The sequence below is a fragment of the Lithobates pipiens genome, unplaced genomic scaffold, assembly GCF_037356315.1.
Source record: "Lithobates pipiens isolate NorthernLeopardFrog02 unplaced genomic scaffold, aLitPip1_a1.2 Scaffold_22, whole genome shotgun sequence".
NCBI lineage: Eukaryota > Metazoa > Chordata > Amphibia > Anura > Ranidae > Lithobates > Lithobates pipiens.
Window position 1 is genome coordinate 111,774,313 of NW_027507784.1, and position 22,040 is coordinate 111,796,352.

At 36.8% G+C, this 22,040-nt stretch overlaps 1 protein-coding gene across 1 annotated transcript in view; it reads right to left on the bottom strand.

The window, feature by feature from the left end:
• The window catches only part of TTN (titin), a 337,354-nt gene that overhangs the window by 79,994 nt on the left and 235,320 nt on the right, over positions 1-22,040 (bottom strand). Inside the window, exons 135-175 of the mRNA XM_077448105.1 lie at positions 21,875-21,972; positions 19,701-19,869; positions 19,223-19,489; positions 18,866-19,135; positions 17,650-17,928; positions 17,148-17,556; positions 16,930-17,054; positions 16,573-16,839; positions 16,077-16,346; positions 15,676-15,978; positions 15,283-15,585; positions 13,984-14,171; positions 13,557-13,671; positions 13,185-13,469; positions 12,953-13,104; positions 12,367-12,514; positions 11,923-12,100; positions 11,705-11,826; positions 11,299-11,586; positions 10,882-11,178; positions 10,598-10,784; positions 10,356-10,471; positions 9,952-10,251; positions 9,543-9,842; positions 9,272-9,377; positions 8,987-9,183; positions 8,592-8,897; positions 8,224-8,502; positions 7,838-8,137; positions 7,451-7,753; positions 6,974-7,348; positions 6,517-6,819; positions 6,104-6,403; positions 5,719-6,015; positions 5,326-5,610; positions 4,919-5,212; positions 4,485-4,784; positions 3,858-4,166; positions 3,580-3,770; positions 1,871-2,300; positions 914-1,222 (exon numbers count right to left, since the gene is read on the bottom strand). Coding sequence (XP_077304231.1) covers positions 914-1,222; positions 1,871-2,300; positions 3,580-3,770; positions 3,858-4,166; positions 4,485-4,784; positions 4,919-5,212; positions 5,326-5,610; positions 5,719-6,015; positions 6,104-6,403; positions 6,517-6,819; positions 6,974-7,348; positions 7,451-7,753; positions 7,838-8,137; positions 8,224-8,502; positions 8,592-8,897; positions 8,987-9,183; positions 9,272-9,377; positions 9,543-9,842; positions 9,952-10,251; positions 10,356-10,471; positions 10,598-10,784; positions 10,882-11,178; positions 11,299-11,586; positions 11,705-11,826; positions 11,923-12,100; positions 12,367-12,514; positions 12,953-13,104; positions 13,185-13,469; positions 13,557-13,671; positions 13,984-14,171; positions 15,283-15,585; positions 15,676-15,978; positions 16,077-16,346; positions 16,573-16,839; positions 16,930-17,054; positions 17,148-17,556; positions 17,650-17,928; positions 18,866-19,135; positions 19,223-19,489; positions 19,701-19,869; positions 21,875-21,972 — 10,320 coding nt within the window. The remainder of the gene's footprint in view (positions 1-913; positions 1,223-1,870; positions 2,301-3,579; positions 3,771-3,857; positions 4,167-4,484; positions 4,785-4,918; positions 5,213-5,325; positions 5,611-5,718; positions 6,016-6,103; positions 6,404-6,516; positions 6,820-6,973; positions 7,349-7,450; positions 7,754-7,837; positions 8,138-8,223; positions 8,503-8,591; positions 8,898-8,986; positions 9,184-9,271; positions 9,378-9,542; positions 9,843-9,951; positions 10,252-10,355; positions 10,472-10,597; positions 10,785-10,881; positions 11,179-11,298; positions 11,587-11,704; positions 11,827-11,922; positions 12,101-12,366; positions 12,515-12,952; positions 13,105-13,184; positions 13,470-13,556; positions 13,672-13,983; positions 14,172-15,282; positions 15,586-15,675; positions 15,979-16,076; positions 16,347-16,572; positions 16,840-16,929; positions 17,055-17,147; positions 17,557-17,649; positions 17,929-18,865; positions 19,136-19,222; positions 19,490-19,700; positions 19,870-21,874; positions 21,973-22,040) is intronic.

The following is a 22,040-nucleotide window of genomic DNA, read 5'->3' on the forward strand; positions in this document are numbered from 1 at the left end:
CTATGGTCTTTAGTCATAAATCGATATGAGTTTTAGTCATAAATTGAAATTTGACGTAACAATTAATGCTGCACAACCACATAAAAATAAGTAGGGGGCATCTACTAAGCTGCTGAAAGAAAAAGGCTTTTCTTGTTTTTTTCTTAATATTTAAAGTTGGATATATTCAGGTAATATGTGCAATGGCAATACAGCCAATAGAATTTACAACTTTTTTGTTGTTTTATATTTTAAAGTTGCACTTCTGTTTGTCAAAAAGTAATATTTTTGTCTATGAAACTTGGATTTATTTATAAAGATGTTATATATCACAATGGCTAAATCTGTGCCTGTAGTGCATGTTTAAACCTCAATACCATAAATAATAACATGATATTAGATTTTTACTCCAGGAGTATATAAAGAGTTTGGCAATTCTAGAGAAATGTTTAAATAATGCATTACAATTTAACTAAAGTACTTTAAACTACTTTAGTAGACTAAAATGTACTGAAGATTTTAGTCGAATAAACTGTACTGGAGATTTTAGTCAACTGAAATATGACTAAAACTAAAACAACTCAGATTACTAAAATATGACTAAAATTAAAATGGCATTTTAGTCAAAAGACTATGACTAAAACTAAATTGAAATTTTATGTCAAAATTAACACTATTCTACACCTGTCCCTAATTGCACGCTATTCTGAACAATTTCAAGGTGCCTATAGAGTCTCATGTAAAAAAACTTCTCCAAAGAAACAACTAAAAAGGTAAGACTTTTTTAAATCATTATTTTTAGGTATGCCATGTAAATGGGGAACATAAAGCAAAGGTATAGTGGGGGTTTCTCAAATTTGAGTCTAAAAGAGGAAATACACTTTAGGTTGACATTATGAAACAAAATAAAGTTCAGTTACTATATTTATTGTACCTTGTATTTCCTTCACAGGTATTTCTCCAGTTGCCATGCTGGGCTCAGATTCACCAGCAGCATTAACTGCCTTAACTCTGAATCTGTATTTCTTGAGTTCTTGAAGGTTGGGGACCACACATTCACAAGTGGGAAAGAGCTTGTCAGGTTCATTGACCTTCTTCCATTCCAAGCTGCCTTCTTCCTGCATTTCAACCATGTAGCCCTTTATTGGGCTGCCACCATCTTTTTCAGGTTTTTTCCAGGCAAGAGACACACTGTTCTTGCTTTTGTCTTTCACATCTGGGCAAGATGGAGCACCTGGAGCAACTATAATCAAAAACACAAAATATATATATATTTTTTACAAATGTGTTTTGTATTTTTGGAAATACTTGTAATGTTATGTAACCATTTCTAATATAGTATTTCTAATAAAAGTATTTCAAATCAACCTTATTATTAAGGGCTTATTCACACAATCTGCTAGTGTCTGTTCTGAGCAGGCTTTGGAGGATGGTGCCTTGTGTTTTTACAATGCAAGGCACTGTTTTCCCCTATATTTGTAAATTTATAGAAATGCCCCAACTCAAAATGTCATTAATTTCTATGCACCACAGCTTAGCAGTTTTGAATTGTATTAAAATGGATTTCTAAGAAAATAATATTTATTTTATTTGGAGACATTCTACCCAGTAGTATAAATATCTAGGACAGGATTTGAGTTTTTTTTTAATCTCTTAAAAGTGCAAACTCTTAACTATTATAGTCTCTGTAGCATCTGCTACTTTTAAATTTGAATTCTAAAAGTAAACTGTCATACTGCATTGGTAATTCTGTTAACTTAATTATTTAAATGAACATTTTTTTTTAAAGCATTCATTCAACAGTAATTCTATGGAAATGTTATGTAGTGGTCTAAAAACAAGTTTACAAATGTATGTGTTAAAGTGCTACAGATTTTCAACTCATACTTACAGATTGGATCAGTAGCCAGAGCAGGATCTGATGGCTCACTTGGGGGGCCCACTCCAGCAGCATTGACAGCCATGACCCTGAATTGGTATTCCACACCTTCAATCAGGCGCAGTACATTGAATTCTAGACCTTTCACGGCAGGTTTAGTGACTGGCGCTCTGTTTACACGTCCCCAATATACTCCTCCAACTTCTCTCTTCTCCAGCCAATAGCCAGTGATTGGAGAGCCACCATTGTCCAGAGGAGGTTCCCAGGATACTAACATAGAGGATCTGGTGTAGTCAGACACTTTAGGTTTCTTTGGAGCTCCAGGAAGGCCAAATGGATCCTTTATTACCACCTTGTCAGAGAGGCAGTCATCACTGATACCATATTTGTTAACTGCTCTAACACGGAATTGATATTCTCCATCAGTTGTGAGCTTCCAGATCTGAAATAAATCAATGATGCATTTATTAGCATCCCTCGGTGTTGTAAACATTATATTTCTTTCTAGCAATTTACAAAATGTACAGACTATTTGGTGTGACTGCCCTTTGCTTCAAACCAGCATCAATTCTAAAGCTCCATACACACTATCAGATTTTCTGCTGATTTTTGACTTCAGATTTACCAAAACCATGTAGTAGAAGGGCCTGCCTGATTGCATACACATTAAAACTCCTAAGGTTTGACCTCATATTATATGGTTTTGGGAAATCTGAAGAAAAAAATCAGCAGAAGATCTGATAGTATGTATGGGGCTTTACACTTACACAAAGTCAGAGATTTTGAAGGAGTAGAGCCAGGTATATAGTTAACCAATTATAACATGTGGACGCTAATTATCATCAATTTAATATGTAGGTTGAAACACAGTCATTAACTGAAACAAAAACTGCTGTGCAGGAGGCTTAAAAGCAAGTGAGGAACAGCCAAACTTTGCTACTAAGGTGAGGTTGTGGAAGACAGTTTCATGTCACAGGCCATACATCATGGCAAGATTGAGCACAGCAACAAGACACAAGGTAGTTATACTGCATCAGCAAGGTCTCTCCCAGGCAAAGATTTCTAAGCAGACTGGAGTTTCAAGATGTGCTGTTTAAGCTCTTTTGAAGAAGCACAAAGAAATGAGCAATGCTGAGGATTGTAAACGCAGTGGTTGACAGCCAATGTCATTAAGAACTATCTTCAGCATAAAGAAGAACAAGGAGTCCAGGAAGTGATGGTTTGACCATCACAGAGCCCTGATCTGAACATCATTGAGTTTTTAGGGATTACATGAAGAGACAGAAGGATATGAGGCAGTCTACAACCACAGAAGATCTGTGGCTAGTTCTCCAAGATGTTTGGACCAACCTACCTGCTGAGTTCCTTCAGAAACTGTGTGCAAGTGTACCTAAAAGAATTGATGTGGTTTTGACAACAAAGGGTGGTCACACCAAATTTTGATTTGATTTGGATTTCACTTATGTTCATTTACTTTCCATTTTATTAATTGGAAAAAAAACTAGTAACACTTCCTCCATTTAAACATAGTAGATTAACATTAGACAAAAAAAACATGCTAACAACTAATTGGTATATGCAAGCAGCAGCTGGCAATATAGTTATTAACAAAGATATTGAAATAATCAATAAAAGAAGTTAAAATGAGGTTTGCTTATTACTATGGCTATATACCAAAAGGATAAAGATGACCAATCTGTTGCCATAAATTATTAACTTACGCCATATCTTCTATCAACTGCAATGTTGGAAACCTCTTCCCATTCTGACTTCTTCTTGCTTGCATCTCGCTTATCAATTATATAGTTGGTAATTTCACTTCCGCCATTATCCAATGGCGCATCCCAGATCAAGTAGCAGGATTCAGCTTTGATGTCAATCACTTGCAGGTTTCTTGGTGGTGAAGGACGGTCTAGTTAAATAAAGCAATTAAAAAAAGTTTTATAAGAGAAAAAAACAAATTAAATTTTGTTTATAGAAACTGAAATAATATATTTACCAAAGACCTCCACATTGACAGTCCGATTTGCAGTTCCAAGGCGGTTTGAAGCTGTAATTATGTAGGTTCCCTTATCATTTCTCTGGGCATTGGGAATGCTAACTTCTGATTTAGCTTCACTTCTTGAAAGTTCTTGTTTTGCAATCTTCATCGTTGGTGGTACTTTTTCAATAACTACCTCATTTTTGGACCATTCAATCTTTGGCATTGGTAGACCAGTGATTTCCGCTGGGATGTTGACAGGTTCTCCTGCCTTAACTTTAATGGTGTCACCTCTGACAGCCAGACGGAGAGTAATGGTAGGGGGAACTGTGAAGGAAAGATTATGCTGAATGACTAGTTGCCAAACATTTTAATTACTTCTAAGATTATTTTATTCTAGCAAATATATTGATCAATTTTCAAAGCATGTGAATACGTAACTTGCACATTTTTTTTCATAATATGATGTAACAAAAATTATTTTTTATCCAATCACCAACTATTCATACAATTCATGGATTTTAATTGATTCGATTTATGACCTTTGTGATTATCCACAGATCAGACAGAGCAGCAAAAATAATAAACATAATAACAAACTCCTATTTGGCTATCATTAACTACAACTCAAATTGCAGAATATACCTTCATCATCTTGAATAACCACATTGAGAGGCAGAGAAGGTTCACTTTCCCCAATTTCATTGACAGATTTGGCACGGAATTCATACATATGCAATTCTGCGAGGTTCTCTACTAAGAAGGAGGTCTCTGGAACCAGCCTTTTATTGCATCTTTCAAACTCTGTGGTATCATGTCGACGTTTCTCAATAATATAGCCTATAATAGGGCTGCCACCATCATTACGAGGAGGTTTCCAGTCCAGTGTAACTGATGACTTTGTTCTTTCAGTGTAGGTGAATCTTTCTGGTGAACCAGGAGGACCTACAATAAAAAAATACATGTGAGACACTGTTCAAATACAAAACTGAGTCAATCTAACACTCAGATAGTTGCTAATAGTAAATATATAAATGTTGTACTAAAAAAAAAAAAAAAAAAATCCTATTTTATTTTACCTAGGGGATCAACAGCAAGAATTGGCCCCAATTCAACAGGTGGACCACAGCCAAACTTGTTTTTACAAATGACACGGAACATATACTCTTGTCCTTCTAGAAGGCCTGTAATGTCACACTTAGATCTTTCTGTATCAATTGGCTGTCTCCAAATGTGCATTTTAGCATCCCTCCTTTCAATTATGAAGCCTGTAATGTCACTGCCGCCATCATCAATAGGATCAGACCAGTTAAGTAAAGCCATCTTTCTGTTAACCACTACAGGTTTTAGCTCAGTTACTGGTCCAGGCACATCTGGAAAACAGGAACATTGTAAGCAATGTATCATTGTATTAGCTTTTAATTTCAAGCAAAATTAAGATGTTTCAAAGTATTAGAGTTGTGTTCTTAGAAACTACATTTCTTACCAAATATTTCAACTCTTGTTGCAGCAGATTTGGTACCACTTTCATTGCTAGCAGTGATAATGTATCTTCCATGGTCTTTTCTATCTGCATTTTCAATTGTAAGTACAGACGAGTTGCCCTCATTAATTATTTCAGCTGTCTCTTTGTTCAGTTCTCCATCTTCTATTTTCCACTCAATTTTAGGTGCAGGGCGTCCAAAGACAGTGGCAGGAATTTTTAGAGTCTGGCCAGCCAGAATCTGAATACCATCTCTTACTGAAAGGTCCAATTCAACAACCGGATGTTCTAAAGTTAAATAAAAAGGTTGTGGTTAAATATCCCCTGAGCATGGAATACAGAAAAAATTGCAAAATCACCATCATATATAATTTTCAAGAAATAAGAAAAACATACCTTGTGGTTCTAGCACTGTAATGGGTTCAGTTACACCTGGAGGCCCTTCTCCAGCTGAATTTACAGCACTTACACGGACTTTGTAATCTGCTCCCTCTCTAATACCTTTAACTGTGTATTTGCGAAGTTTAATTGGCCTGTCCGTGCAGCGTGACCATTCCTTGCTGCCCATAAGCTCTTTGTCAACAAAGTAGCCAATAATCTCTCCACCACCATTATAAAGAGGTGGATCCCATTCTAACTCAATAGCAGATGAACTTGTGTCAATAACTCTTGGAGCTGGAGGTCCTGGAAGCACTATTATAAAAAAAAAAAGAAAATATAAGGGGGTAAAGTAGTACTTACAGCCCAAATTGTTTTTGATTTTGTGCAGTATGTTACTCACGTATTGGATCTTGTGCAGTCTTTGGATCAGATGGTACACTAAACTTTCCAACACCACCTGCATTTTCTGCACACACTCTAAATATGTATGTAAGGCCCTCCAGAAGGCCATCAGCTCGGGTTTCAAGAGCATTAATCGGGTTTCTGTTAACTCGAGCCCAGTGGGTGCTGTTAATTTCACGTTTCTCAATCCAGTAACCCAAAATTGGACTTCCATTGTCTTTGGGCTCCTTCCATTTGACCAACATACTGTTGGCTGTAACATCATCAATTTCAGGCTTTTCTGGTGCGTCTGGAGGAGCTGTGGATAAATGCAAGCATTTAGCTAATTTCTGTTTTCTTGGTAAAAGCATATTCTATTTTTTTTTAATAAATGTTATATAAAAATTCCTACTGCAGGCAGAAAATACTTACTAAATGGATCTTTAGCAAGGAGTGGCTGAGAGACACATGGGGGTCCGGGGCCAAATTTATTTTCAGCTGTTACACGGAAAATGTATTCCTTGTCTTCAATTAGTTTAGTGACTGGATATTTGCAGTGTCTCAATGTGGATGTCACTATCACCCATCCAATTTCAGCCCTGGAATTATCCTTCTTCTCTAAGATATAGTTCATGATTTCACTACCACCATCATCCAGTGGAGGCTCCCAATTGCATACAACAGAGTTTTTCCTCACGTCTTCAAATACAAAGTTCACAGGAGGTCCAGGTACATCTGAAAATCATAAAAAGAAAGATAAAAACTGTTAGCAAAATTACCATAATACGACACACCATACTGTAATATCAGCAAGGAGTAGCATTATTATTGACAATATATTAATGCTGCTTATAACAGTCATACTTCACGAAAATAAAGGTTTGCATACCTAGCACATTTACTTCACAGGAAGCCTTGGCAACACCATGGTCATTTTCAACCTTTATAGTGAATGTGCCATAATCCTCACGAATTGAGTCTCTGGCAGACAGCTCAGACTCTCCTTGTCTGCTGTTGTCAACTGTCAAACGCTCCGGCAGGCTGAGGTGGAATGGCTCATCTACAACTGCTTCCTTTTTCCTTCTAGGTACTCTTTTCTCCACTCTCTTCTTTATCTCCTCCGGTCTTATTACCTCATCATTTCTAAGCCATGTAATTGTTGGATATGGTGAACCAGTGATATGTGCATTCAAAACTATTTCATCTCCTTGTCTGACTGAAAGTCCAGACTGCAAACTGCCTGAAAGGAAGACTTTTGGAGGATCTGATAGAAAAGTAATAAAACATAAATATACATATATTAGTGCTCATGTGACCTACTGTATGTTTAAAACTTTAACACGTTTTCAGAACTTTTTTGTCATACCCATTGGATCTACAGCTTTAATTCCTAGGGTTGCACGAGAAGGCTCACTAACACCAGCTATATTTTCTGCACATACACGGTACTGGTATTCTTTTCCTTCTTCCAAACCTTTAACAGTGTAAGATAGCACAGGTACAAGAGAGTCATTACATCGTTCCCACTTTTCACCACCTTTAGGTAGCTTCTCAATTATATAGCCCATGATTTTGCAGCCTCCATCATACTGAGGAGGTTTCCAGGTGATGGTTATGGTCTTTGAAGTTGGATTATGAGTGTCAACATCCACAGGTGGATCTGGCCGCTCTGTAGAATAATGCAGATAATGAATATATTGTGTAAAACTCCTGTGTATTTTAGTTTTCTGCAGATAATCAAAACATGACTTACGCTTAGCATCTTCTGCAATGATGGGGTTTCTGAGTTCAAGATATTCTCCTCCACCAATCTTATTTACGGCTTTGACTCTGAAGTAGTACTCTCCATTAGGTATCAGATCTTTAACATTCCACGTTAATTTGTTCTCTCCAGACATCACTGTTGTGTATGTTCTTCTTCCAGCTTCTCTGCGTTCAAGCACATAGTGCAGTATAGGAGTTCCCCCATCATATTCTGGAGGCTCCCAAGATACTTTGCATGAATTCTTGGTAACATCATTTGCCTTGATCTCTTTACATTGACCAGGTAGTCCTTTAAAATGCAAGGCATAACCTAATTATTGTGTTTTTTTTTTAAACATTGATTAATTCTATTGTTTATAAATCAGGAATCATTACCTATAACTTTAACATTGATTGATCCTGTGGTTGTGCCTATCTTGTTCTCCAGTGTAATAGTATAGACTCCAGCATCTCCATGAACAACATTAGAAACATCTAGAGTGGCAGAGGTATAGTCGCTCTTAGCAGAAACTCTATCAGCTATTTTGATTTCTTTTCCATCCTTATGCCAGTTGATAGTCGGTGCAGGCACAGATCTGAACGGCACTGGAATAGTGAGTTTTTCTCCTTCTACCACAATTATATCTTGAGTTTTCAGATCAATGGTTGGGTTACCTGTTAGTAAATCAGAGAAATGATTCAGAATAAAATAACTATATTGTTTTTCAACATCAAAAATTAATTAGAAGAGAAAATAAACTTACAATCTGGGTCTTTAGCGAAGACATTCTCTGAAATTTCAGATGGATCGCTAGCACCAATAGCATTAACAGCTCTGACACGGAGGATATACTCTTTATCAGGGATAATACCTTCTTCAGCTTTGTACTTTAGGTCCTTAATTGGTCGAGAATTGATTCTCATCCATTTTTCAGTGCCAACTGGGCATGCCTCAACATGGTATCCAATGATAGGACTGCCACCATTCTTTTCTGGAGGCTTCCAAGCAATGGAGATATGGTTTCTACTGGCATCAGTAACATGTAGTTCAAGAGGTGGTGATGGGGGACCTTAAAAACAGCAAGAAATATTTATATATATAATAATTTTGAATGCTTACTCTGAGGAATTTGACATATTATGATGTACCATTACATACTTGTTGGGTCTTCAATGGCCAATATGTCTGTAGGTTCACTTGGGTGACCAACTCCAGCTTCATTCTCTGCACGAACTTGGAACTGAACTTCTGTGCCCTCAATAACATCTGTTACTTTATAATGACACTCTGGTCCAGTAGTTCTTGCAGCTTTTACCCAACGGGTAGCCAGCTTCTCTTTCTTTTCAATAACATATCTGAATGAAAATGAAAATGTGATGATGATTAAGCTTTGCAGTACAATTTAGTGGAAAAAAAAATATGTGTAATTTCCTGATAACTAACCTTTGAATAGGTCTTCCACCGTCATTCTTTGGGGCTTCCCATTTCAGTTCAACATGTCTCTTTGTTACATCTACCACTGTAAGTGCATATGGTGGTCCAGGAGTAGCTAGAAAGCAGAAATGATTATTAAGATGTTAAGGTGTTTCATACAAAATAATGCAAGTAAAAAAAACTTTTATGAAAGTTAAAATAATAAATTATTTCAGAATTTTTTCCAAATGCAATAAATGCATTATGTTATGTAAATACAGCAAAACATGAGGTAACTTACTAAATGTATCTTTGGCCAGTACTGAGTCCTCCAGCTCACAATAGTCACTTTGTCCAACTGCATTTTCAGCTGCAACACGGAATACATAAAGGGAGCCTTCAGACAGAGGGGTCACTGAGCATTTAGTTTCTTTTACAGTGGTGTCTACTGTCTGCCAGCCTTTGCGCCTAACATCTCTCTTCTCAACAATGTAGTTGGTAATTGGAGAGCCACCATCCCTTTCAGGTTGAGTCCATTTAAGATCTGCTGTATTCTTTGTTATGTTAATAACCTCAAGGAAACGGGGTGGAGAAGGTGGATCTAAAATAAAAATAGCAAAACACAAATTATTAATGAAACACTGAATATTTTCAAAATAAAATGTAAAACAAATTGTAGTTCAGAGGGTAAAGGAAAAAGGAAAACATACTCAGTCTCTCTTTGCACAGTACTGGATCACTTGGCTCACTAGGTTCACTTTCTCCAGCCTTGTTTACAGCTCTTACTCTAAACGAATACTCCTGCTTCTCCATGAGGCCTTTCAAAAAGTGCTCTGTGGTAGGGACACCCTCTGCCACCCTGACCCACTCGTCTGTGCCTGTCTTCAGCAGTTCAATAACATAGGACTCAATTTTGGCACCACCATCATGCTCTGGTTTCAGCCAGTTCAAGAAGGCAGATGTCTTAGCAACATCTTTAACTGTTGGTTTGCCTGGTGCCCAAGGTGGATCTAGAACAAAAGAAAATAAAAAGTAAATAAATATACCATAGACTAACTGTAATAGGTTAAGTCAAGAGCATTTTTGTTAATGTGTACACTTAAAATAAACATACCAATTGGATCTTTTATTAAGATTGGCTCAGTTTCTTTACTTGGTTTTCCAGGACCAGCAATATTTTCAGCCAGAACACGGAACTGATACTTCTTTTTGTTGGTAAGGCCTTTGACTCTGTTACGGAGTAGAATTTCAAGTTCACAAAATTGTTAAACAGATTTCTAAATAATAATCTGCAATTATTTAAAATATTCAGTTTTGGATAAAATCATTGTGTTTGGCTTGCCAAAGAATGTGTACCTGTATGTAGGATCTTTCACAGGAGTCTTGTTACATCTAATCCATTTTCCTGTTTCTGGATCAAGTCTTTCAACCCAGTATCCAGTAATGGGACTTCCACCATCTTCATCTGGCTCATTCCAGGCCAATGTAACTGCATCTTTACAAATGTCAGAAGATTCAAGGCGAGTTGGAGGGCCAGGTGGATCTGCAAAAAATAATCAGTACAACTATTGTGAGATTCTCACTGGTACTAAAAGCTTAGTAACTGGACATTATCATATAAAATATCAGTATTTTTTTACCAAATGAATATTTAGCCACCATGGAGAGAGACTGGACTGGCTCTCCAATGCCATACATGTTTTCAGCACTGACTCTGAATATGTATTCCTTTAGAGGTGTCAATTTCGTAGCCTTATAGCGAGTTTCTTTAATGGTTGAAGACAGTTTGTTCCAGATTTCGCTTCCTGCAGCTTTCTGTTCAAGGATGTAGTTTGTGATTTTGGATCCACCATCGTCCCTTGGAGGATTCCATGTCAACACACAAGATTCATTGGTTATCTCAGAAATATCAAAAGCAGCAGGTGGTCCAGGTTTATCTGTGTACATAAAAGCAAAATTATTATAAATGATGCTGCAACTCACAAAACACACATAGACTGTCACAGATTATTGATTATAAGTCAAAGAAGAATTGTAGTGGTTTAGAGGGAGCATACCTAGAATATTAACTTCAACAACTGCTGAAGCACGGCCAGAGGTGTTTACGGCTTCAATAATGTAAGTTCCAGAGTCGTTTCGTGTACTCTCAGAAATGGTAACTGTAGAATGTCCAGGCTTGGATTCAATGTGTATCCTCTTGTCAACTCTTAAAAGAGTGTCTGCTTTGTTCCATGTTATTCTTGGCTCTGGCTTGCCGTTAATCATGGCAGGTAATTCAATTTTAGTTCCAGCCTTCACTGTTAAACCTGCAAGCAGTTTAACATCCAGGAAAATTTCTGGGGCCTCTGTATGAAAAAATGGACAGTGGTGTTAAAAAGAGAAATATATATGCATATAAAATATTTGTTTTTTAAAACATAACACAATATAGCATCAGATAATCATTGTGAAAATATTTCATACCTTTGGGATCTGTAGCTAGTATGTCATCTGTTGGCTTGCTTGGTTTACTAGCACCAAGCCTGTTAAGTGCCTTTACACGGTAGGCATACCACTGCCCTTCTGTAAGATTGTCAACTTGAAACCTATAAAGAGGTGGGCATTGTAACATATTAGAATCACCAGTATCCACAAATTGCTTACAAATGTTCTAGCTGATACTTGTGGCCACTCGTTCTTACTTTGTTTCTATCACAGAATCACCACACATTTCCCATTTGTCTGTGCCACGCTGGCATTTCTCCACAATGTATCCCTTAATACGTGAACCACCGTCATATTTTGGTGGTTCCCAAGTAAGGAAGATGCCTTTTGCTGATGGGTCTCTCCATTTAACATGTTCAGGTGGGTCAGGAACAGCTATATCAAGAAGTGTCAAACAAAGTAGGTTTTAGTAAACAGAGAAATATAATATCTAGGTACTTTATGCATGTTTACTCATTGTGCCATCACATTACAATTGAATTTAAAAGTTATAAAACAAGCATAAGCAAATTAAATAAACAAGCAAACATTTGTCTAGGACCCTGATTTTACTTGCCCATTGCTGTCTCCAGTATATAAATAAATAGTGTATATATATGTATTTTTTATGCTTTAGGGCAAAAAAAAAAACTTCCACCTACTTGCTGGTGCAGACATGTTTACTGGCTCATCAATGTATGCAGGTTCTCCTGGTCCACACTTGTTACATGCAGACACTCTAAACAGGTATTCTTTGCCTTGAATAAGGTCAGAAATGGTGAATTCTTGATCGATTACATTGTCCATAACCTATAACATAATGTAATATAATATCATTTAGTATTATAGCAATATAGTGCTGTTATCCGTAAAATTGTATCCTAACTACTACAAATACAGCAATATTTGAAGATATTACTTTATGTTATTTTGGGTCTATGTCGATTAACTACTTCTCTTCCCACACAAGTGTATGTGAATACAAAAGAAGCTTGCAATAGATCAAATGCAGGTCAGAAGGAGGTCAACTGTAGGTCAACTGCACCTTTCATTTGTGAAGGATTTTAGAAGCATCACAAACTAATGTCAAAAACAAGCTGCATTTACCCATTTACACAAGCCTAATACCTGTTGACACAGGTCCTTTTATCTGTTTAAAAGTCAACAATATTTAGACAATGGGAATGTTTTAGTTAGAAAGTTAGATATGCAATTAAAATCCACATTAATACAGAAGTCAATACATACCCTAGCCCATGTTTTGCGGTTGACTTCTCGTTTCTCAATAAGGTACCCAGTAAGAGGGCTGCCACCATCATTCTCAGGAGCTTCCCAGGAAAGGTTGACAGAGCTTCTTGTAAGATCCCCGACCTTGAGTTCTCTAGGAACACTTGGACGAGCTAAAAAAAAGTTTCTGTAAGTTAGTTTATTTTAAATATATCAAAAAGTAAAATTTCTAAGAAATAACATTAGCTCTTACCAATAACATTCACATCAATTTCTCCAGATACTGATGCTACAGCGTTTGTCAGCTCTAATGTGTAGATTCCTTTGTCAGGGCGTTCACTTGGGGAAATTACAAGCTCTGCAAAGGCAGCAGTGGTCTCTATCTTTACACGATCATTGTTTTCCAATATTGCTTCATTCACTGACCATACTGCTGTTGGAGTAGGATAACCTGTGATTGGAACACGTATTTTGAGGGGTTCGGGGACAATTACTTCCAAACCCTTTTTGAAGGCACTTAAGTCCAGAGTGGGTGGTGCTGCAAAAAATAAAATAAATGGAATGATTTTACAAATTACACAACTCAAATTCAACTTCTTTAATACATATAAGCACTAAAACTTACTGTGAGGATCATCTGCTGTAAGAGGTCCCAAGCTTTCTGTAGGATCTGATATGCCAGCTGCATTTTCTGCGGATACTCTATAGTAATAGTTTGCTCCAGCCTTGAGACCAGTTACCTAATTATTTAAGATATACCATAATAAAGTTAATAATTTGTGCAAATAAAAACCTGAAAAATATAATCTTAATTATCCAGTTAGATTTATATGTATTCATTCAGCTGATAGATTGGAACAAGCTACAGAATCAGCAGAATTAAAAGTTCTCTATAACTCTTGAAATATATTCTAAAAAAATCTTGGTGTATTTAGAATTAATACAAATACTCCAAGATCATGGGTCTGGTGATGATAATAAATCAGATTTTAGTGTAATTTGCTTACTTTTTGTAAACTTAGAGTACTGAAACAGAGAAATTAGGAATGTACCTTGTATGTAAGATCAGGAGCAAGTCTCATGTTGCAGCGTATCCATTTGTCAGTGCCTTCTTCACATCGTTCAATAATGTAGCCTAATACTGGGCTTCCACCATCCTCAAGAGGAGGTTCCCACGTGAGCTGAACAGAAGACTTGGTTTGATTTGAATGAGTCAAGTTGATTGGAGGGCTTGGTTTTTCTGAAAATACACATGGGAGAGATTTAATAACGATATTACCACACATCTTTGGTCCCTAGTGACCTGCACCTAATTCAGGAAAGCCTTCACATGCGCCAAATTCAGGTAATTCTTGCTACCACCACTTTTAGAATCTGAAATTATGGCTGTGGCAGATTTTTAAAGAAAATGGTGGTAAATAACACCAACTCTATGTTGGCATTCAGAGAGATGCTAGTGCTGAAAATGGGGCATTTTATGCTTGAAAGCTGTCATAAACATGACAGCTTCTCACATAGGGTTCACTGGTTGCTATGATGCTGGCAGCATACCAGCAACAGCATAGCAACAGATGACTCATCTCTGACCCCATTTAACTGTCGGGATGTTTTCCAGCTGACAGCTGAAAGTGAACAAAGGGGTTTTGATGCTAGTGGCATCATTGTCCAATGACCATATGTAGACAGTCACATCACCAGTAGTGTTGTACCTAACAAGGGGCTGAACATGCACTGAAGACTCCATGCAAGAGATTCCTGACATGAACCTGTCACCTGTACTCCCACTTGTCGTACAGAGGAGAATTCTAAAGAGTGTCTATGATAGTTGGATAGCACTGATAGCACATAAATACGTTATTAGCAAGCAAATGCTAATATACCTGCTATAGGGGATAGGGCAGGTGACACAATCTGCTTAGTTATTTAGTAATGGAAATGTTATTGTATTTTAGAAGTATCATGTTTGAGGCCCCATCTAAACTAGCATGTCATCCTACTATGGCAACACATCTAAGATACATTTTGAAACAGTTAGGGGTGATACCTGTAGCTGCTATTTCACATCTAAGAACATCACAATTACACTAACCTTTTTGCAACATGCATATTCAAAAGGAGTGGAATTTAGTAAACAGGTTGTAGGTTTAGCTGATTTGAGTAAATGGAGTTTAACTGGCATGAACAGAAGGGCTTAATATTACCCCTTTAAAATACTCTAAAACTAGCAGCTGATAAAACAAGCCAATGACCATCTTCCTCAACAGCCTCCCTGGCAGCATGCCATCTTCTCCAATACTACAAATTCTCTTTACATTTTAAACTGCAATACATGATCATAGATATATACATACCAATTGGATCTCTGATCTTAACAGCAGGTGTAGCAGCACTGGGTTTGCCAATTCCAGCTTGGTTTTCAGCTCTGACTCTAAAAATGTATTCTTTGTTCTCCACAACATCATTGAGAGTGGCTCCCAGTTCATCAGGCTTGGTGATCATGGCTGTGTCCCATTTGATAGAAGCTCTGTCACGCAGCTCAATAATGTAAGCTGTTATTTCAGCTCCGCCATCATACTCTGGTGGCTCCCAAGTCAGTGATGCACCAAAGCGATTGACATTGCAAACGGCCACATTGAGAGGAGGTCCAGGAACATCTGTAATATAGATAACAATCAATATTCCAGTTGCAGATCAAAAAAATCCTTACAAAATCAACCAGATATGGTGCATATTTTTTGACTTACCAAACTTGCTTCTTGCTTCAACGGGTTTGTCTGTTTCCACAGGTTCACCAGCACCAACTCTGTTTTTGGCACTGACACGGAACAAATATTCTACACCTCCCTTCTGAAGTCCAGTGACAGTGTATTCACAGCTGTCTGCATGGTCAGTAACAAGGACCCACGTTTTACGCTTGATGTCTCTCCTTTCAACAATATAGCCAGTAATTTTGCTGCCACCATCTGACTCTGGTTCTTCCCAAGCCAGACTGACTTCCCCATCATATGTATCAACCACTTCTAGATTTCTGACAGGTCCAGGGACATCTGAAATAAATGTAAAAAAAAACACTTAAGCTGTACTGCCACCAAAACAAAATGTGGCTTCTTAAATTTTTGCTAAGGTACTGGCAGGTACAACATACCAATAACATCTAGGTTAATGTGTGCCTCTGCCTTGCCATGTTTGTTTTGCAGGACGATTGTGTAATGACCCTTGTCTGCTTTCTTTGTTTCAGGAATCCTGAAGCTTGTTGTATTTGCTGTAGTATCCACATTTACATCAGACAAACCTTCCCCTTCTCTACGCCATTCAGCTTCTGCTTTTGGATAGGAATCATATGGCACAGACATTGTAAGTGGCTTTCCTGCATCGATTACAATGTTCTGATCTGCTGTCTTTATCTTCGGTACAGCTGTTAATAATGAAGGATACATATATTAACGCAATGACTGATTTCACATCATTGGAATAACAATATTAGAATTAACAATAATATGCTTAATTAAACTGGAAAAGTAAAAAAGAATAAAAATTTTGCATAAAATCTATACACGCATAACACCAGATTTATGTAAATATGACAATGTTACACTTGTATATTGAGCTTGTTTGCATGCATAGATATAAATATACTGTACCTGCTAGTTCAAGTTTTGCTCTAGCATCTTTATCCTTAGCAACAAATCTGTATTCACCCTGATCACGGGGTCTGATTTCACAAACTTGTAGCCTATGGACCTTTCCTTCACTCATCATTTGATGTTTGTCTCCCTGGACAATGATCATGTTATTTCTGAGCCATTTCACCTCAACTCTGTCCTTATTTAGCTCAACCTCAAAGATAACATCAGAGCCTGGAGCTTCAAAAATGTCAAGAGGTGGTCTGATAATCTCAATCGGGATTTCTAGAAATAAAAGGAAAGAATAAAATACATGTAGAAAAATCCCATTTGACTGGATTTTTCGTCAGCACAAAGACAAACTGTTTCCCTTACCTTCAACAAAAAGTCTTGCTCTTGATTTTCTCTCGTCTACTCCACAAGAATATTCACATTCATCCTCTGGTCTGCAGTCTTTAATAATAAGTCTGTGGAGACTTCCATCTTTTTCAAATAGATACCTTAACAAAGACATAGGGTGAGTTAAGAAAATTAGATTATAACTATGAAGAAGGTGATATAAAAAAAGAATATGATTTAAAATGTTTCCTCACTTTTTATTCTCTCTAAGTTCCCGGCCATTTCGGTACCATTTCACAGCGGCTTTCTCTTTTGAGAGCTGGCAAGTGAAAACAGCATCCTCAAACTCAATAACAGTTTGGTCTTGGAGATGTTGAACAAAATCTGCTGGAGCTTCTGTGATCAAGAGCTCAGCTACTGCCCTGTCTTGTCCAGCAATGACTGTGTATTCTCCTTCATCCACAAATCCACAGTCCTTTATGATAAGAGAATGCTTGTACTTGTCAACCTTATACAATATTCTTCTGTCCAGAACAACTTCTTGGCCATTCTTCATCCACATGACTGTTGCATTTGGACGGTTAACTTTGCAGCAGAATGTGACTGATTTCTTCTCCATTGTTTCAATATCTTCAATAGGTTCCACAATTCTCAAGTCCTCCTCTGAAATAGAAAATATTTCATATAGTTTAGCCCAATGCCATCTAACCCTGAGGGATGACTTGTTACAATACGACAATAGTAGTAGTTACTTACCCAATACTGTTAGGGAGGCAGCAGACTTGACATGTTCACCTCTGTGGTTTGCCAATGAAATTGAGTAATTAGCTTGGTCATCTGACTGAGCATCCCTGATTCTAAGAGTATAGACCAGATCTTTGTGTACCATAATATATTTTGGACTATCAAATATTGCTTCATCATTTTTGAACCACTTGGCTTTGGCCCCTTCTGTATTAACTTCACAGTTAAAGACAAGTTCTTTTCCTTCTTTAACTTGTTGGTCCTTTAGGGGAGTAATGATCCTGAGTCTCTCTGTAATGTAAAATTATGCATTAAAAACAACATACATTAACTACATAATTTTCATTTGTACTTCTTACATATGCAACTCTATATTTCCCTACTGTATCGCTAAGCCATATATTAATTAATAAAAGTGTTTAGCAGAAAATTAGCAACAGTTATGAATCATAACTATTAGAGAATTTGCAAAAAGTATAGCTTTTATTATTAAAATAATAATAATATATATGAAATCCTTTTTTCTAAAAGCTAAGGAGCAAAAACTCTCCATGAAACAGAGTTATAAACAGTAGGATGCTTACAAAAAGATTTGACATTGAAGGCAATTAATAGAGCAATAATAAAAAAGCTTAAACCACAAAATATCAGAATACATTACAAATAATCTGATACCAGTTGTATTTTAGTTTTGGCGTCACATACCTGCAAAGGGTAATCACAAAGCATAGTGCTTATAGGAATATAATCACTGGGTATCCCTACATTGGAATTTAAAGTGTAACTAAAGGCAAAACTTTTTGTTTAGTTTTGAAAAGAATAAAAAACCTCTGTCAAGTTTTCATTGATTTTTGTGTCGCCATTTATGTTATCATTACTGTTATCATTGAAAGTGAAAGTGAAAAAAATCCCAAGTTTTGGGCTTCATAAGAAAAGAAATAGAGTTCTTGTGACGCTAGTGACAATGAGGGAAAAAAACCTGACAGGGGTTATAACTTTCCCTTACTATGCATATAGAAAAAAGCGTTCCCATTAGTTTTACATTAATGTATGTTCAGTACTTATACTGCACATATTCATGTTCACCTTCTAAGTGGACCTCCTCACATTGTAAATGTGTACACCTATTGCCAATTTTTACCCATTGCCAAATTTCACATATAATTGTTAATCATTTTTCAAGTCACTGACAAACCAAAATTAACATACTGACTTTGTATTAGCTTACCAATTACTGTCAATTCTGCCGGTGCCCTGGATTGTCCAATCATGGCAGCATAAACTCCTTCATCTTCTTTAGGAACTGCATCTTTAACAACCAACGTTCGCTTTTTGCCATCAGATGTGATGTCATATTTATCTCCAGCTTCAAGAATTGTGTCATTCTTAACCCACTGTACTTCAAAAGCTTCTTTAGAAACAGAGCAGACAAACTCTGCCTTTTCACCTTCAAGTACTTCAAGATTCTGTGGTCTGGAAATAAACTCTGCAGCAAGTTCTAAAAAGGAAACAACTTTGCATTAGATGACATTCCTAAGTAACTGGTATTGGGCATTATCTTGCATAGTGCCATGATTTCTCTTACCTTTGATTCCAAGTTTGCCTGTTGTACGGGAATTTGGCAGTCTACAGTTGTATTCGCCGGCATCTTCCAAACGGATATTCTTGATTATCAAGATCCTCTTCCTGCCCTCAGCAATGTGTTCATATCTTCCACCATCTGGCAGCTCATAGTCTGCTTTAAACCAGGACACATCAGCACTAGCCTTGGAGACTTCGCAGACCAGTTTGACAGATTCAGATTCACATGCTTCAATATTGGGTAGATTTTTGGTGAAAATAGCTTCTTCCTCTGAAATGTAATAAGATGCATGCAAACATAGTTAATATGTGACACGCATTACATTAAATGCTTATTATATGCAAAATAATATATTTTTGTAGACATTACATATTACTGCTAGTGGCATGCACAGAGAATCGAGTAGTAAAGTATAACATGTAATGGTTTTGGGGCCTGCAAGGCATTTTAATAAGAAACTGTTGTTTATTGTTGGCCTTACCAATGACTGTAAGCAACCCTGAGGTCTTGGCCATTCTCGATTCACAGGTATATTCTGCTTCATCATCAAACACACATTTGTTCACTACTAAGGTGCGTGTGACTCCTTTAGAGATAATATCATATTTTTTGCCCTTTCGAATTTCAATTCCGTCTTTGAACCAGTGCACCTGGCAATTAAAAAAAAGTGATCAAAGTAATCCAAATAAAAAAAGTGGATGTTGTTTTACTATTGCATGCGCATTTAAATCAACATCAGTAAATACATTTTAACCATCCTGGGTGAATGATAAATAATGACACAATGGAGTCTTAGAATTCCAAAACATGACCCTATGGCTTCACTTATCACCTGACACTACTAGTCTCTGATGCATACAGTGACTGTATGACTTAAATATAATTCTGTCCTCAAAGTTACTTAATTATGTTGTTTTTTTTTATCACATGTCATTAGCCCATTAACCACTTGACCTCTGGAAGGTTTACCCCCTTCATGACCAGGCCATTTTATGTGATATGGGACTGCGTTACTTAACAGCAATAAATAAATTACAGTGCTTGCAACAATACAAGGACCACCCTTGATGACGCCTTGTGGGGGGACAAAATGCATTGACGTCATTTCCGTTGCTGAGTCCAGATGGCACCACTTCCGTTTTTGGTGGGACGCATGCTGGATGCGGCGTTCCAGAATTGTATCCCTGTACCTGTTTACATTCTCACTGAAATTTGGAGTTTTGTAAGTAGGAATTTTTTGTTTGCGCAATAAACACCTATCATACAGAACTTCATTATTAGTTCCCTTTCCTTTTTTTTGGTGAATATTTCCACTTTAGCCATGCTGGGAGAGATCTCCTGTGGACCTGTTTAAATCATCATCCTCAGCCAGATTTCAGCTTGCTTGATCCCTAGACTGAAAAGCTAGGGGTCCATCTGGTGAGTGCGGACACTGAAGGAGAGCATGTCACATCACAGAGTGGAAGTTTGAAGCACTTTGCACTTTTCAGTGGATTGGACCACAAGAGCACTTTTATTGGAAAGTTTTTGCAATAATACAATACCATCTCATATATTGTTGTTTACTTATTAATTTTGCACCATTTCAAGTGTTGTATTCTTATACAGTGCTTGAAGTTTTAGAGCACTACAGTAATTTAATAGGATAATTTTAGAATATATAATAACACAATTGTGATATGTTTTTTGATGGTTATTTTCTTTATTTATACGTAAGCACTGTAGTATTTATATTATCAAGTGAATAGCACTTTGTGTACAGCAGCTGCAAGTTTTATTTACATCAACAATTTATTATTTTTTACCATAGCGTGAGTATATATTGTTTTCACTATGTTACTTTAACTGACAATTGCATGGTCATGCAACGCTGTACCCAAATAAATGTATGTCCATTTTTAATTTTTTGCGATATAAACTAAAAAACTATTTTGAAAAAAAACAAAACAAAACAATATTTTTGAATTTCTGCTATAAAATAAATTAAAAAAAATTAAACTTCTTTATAAATTTAGGCCAATATGTATACATCTTCATATTTTTGATAAAAAATCCCATTAAGCGTGTATTGATTGTTTGGCTTATTGATTTTTTACAAGTAATGGTGGTGATCAGTGACTTATAGCAGGGCTGTGATATTGTGGCAGACATTCTGACACTGACTATTTTGACACTTTTTGGGGACCAGTGACATTAATACAGTGATCAGTGCTAAAAATATGCACTGTCACTGTACTAATGACACTGTCTGGAAAGTTAAAGTCAGGAGTGGTCAAAGGGTTAACTGTGTACCTAACAAGTGTTTTACTATACTGTGCGAGGTGCTTTTTCCAGGGGAAGAGATGGATTTTATAACTCCATCCCTTCCCCCCATCCTTTCCCTCCAGTCAGAACAGCGATCTGCCTTGTTTACCCTGCTTAATCATCGACGGGTGCTGGAGTAATGACAGTAGAAGCGAGACGCTGGCGACGCACATGCTCACCCCCTACTCGGAGGTGTCGGATCATGTATATATATATATATATATATATATATATATATATTTATTTTTATATATTTATGATCTGGTGCACAGGTGCCACCCTGTAGCAGTAAAACTGCTATAAGTTGGACCTGAATTATGCTACCTCAGAAGAACTTGCAGTAACACATACCTTGGCACTTTCACGTGAAATTTCACACTCAAACCGGGCAGTTTCTTTCTCCTTAACTTCAAGGTCAGTAAGAGGTTTGCTAAATTCCACAAATGGAGCTGAAAATGTAAACAAAAAGGCAAAATGTACTTTACTGATTCACTTTAATATTTTACTGTTGATTTTT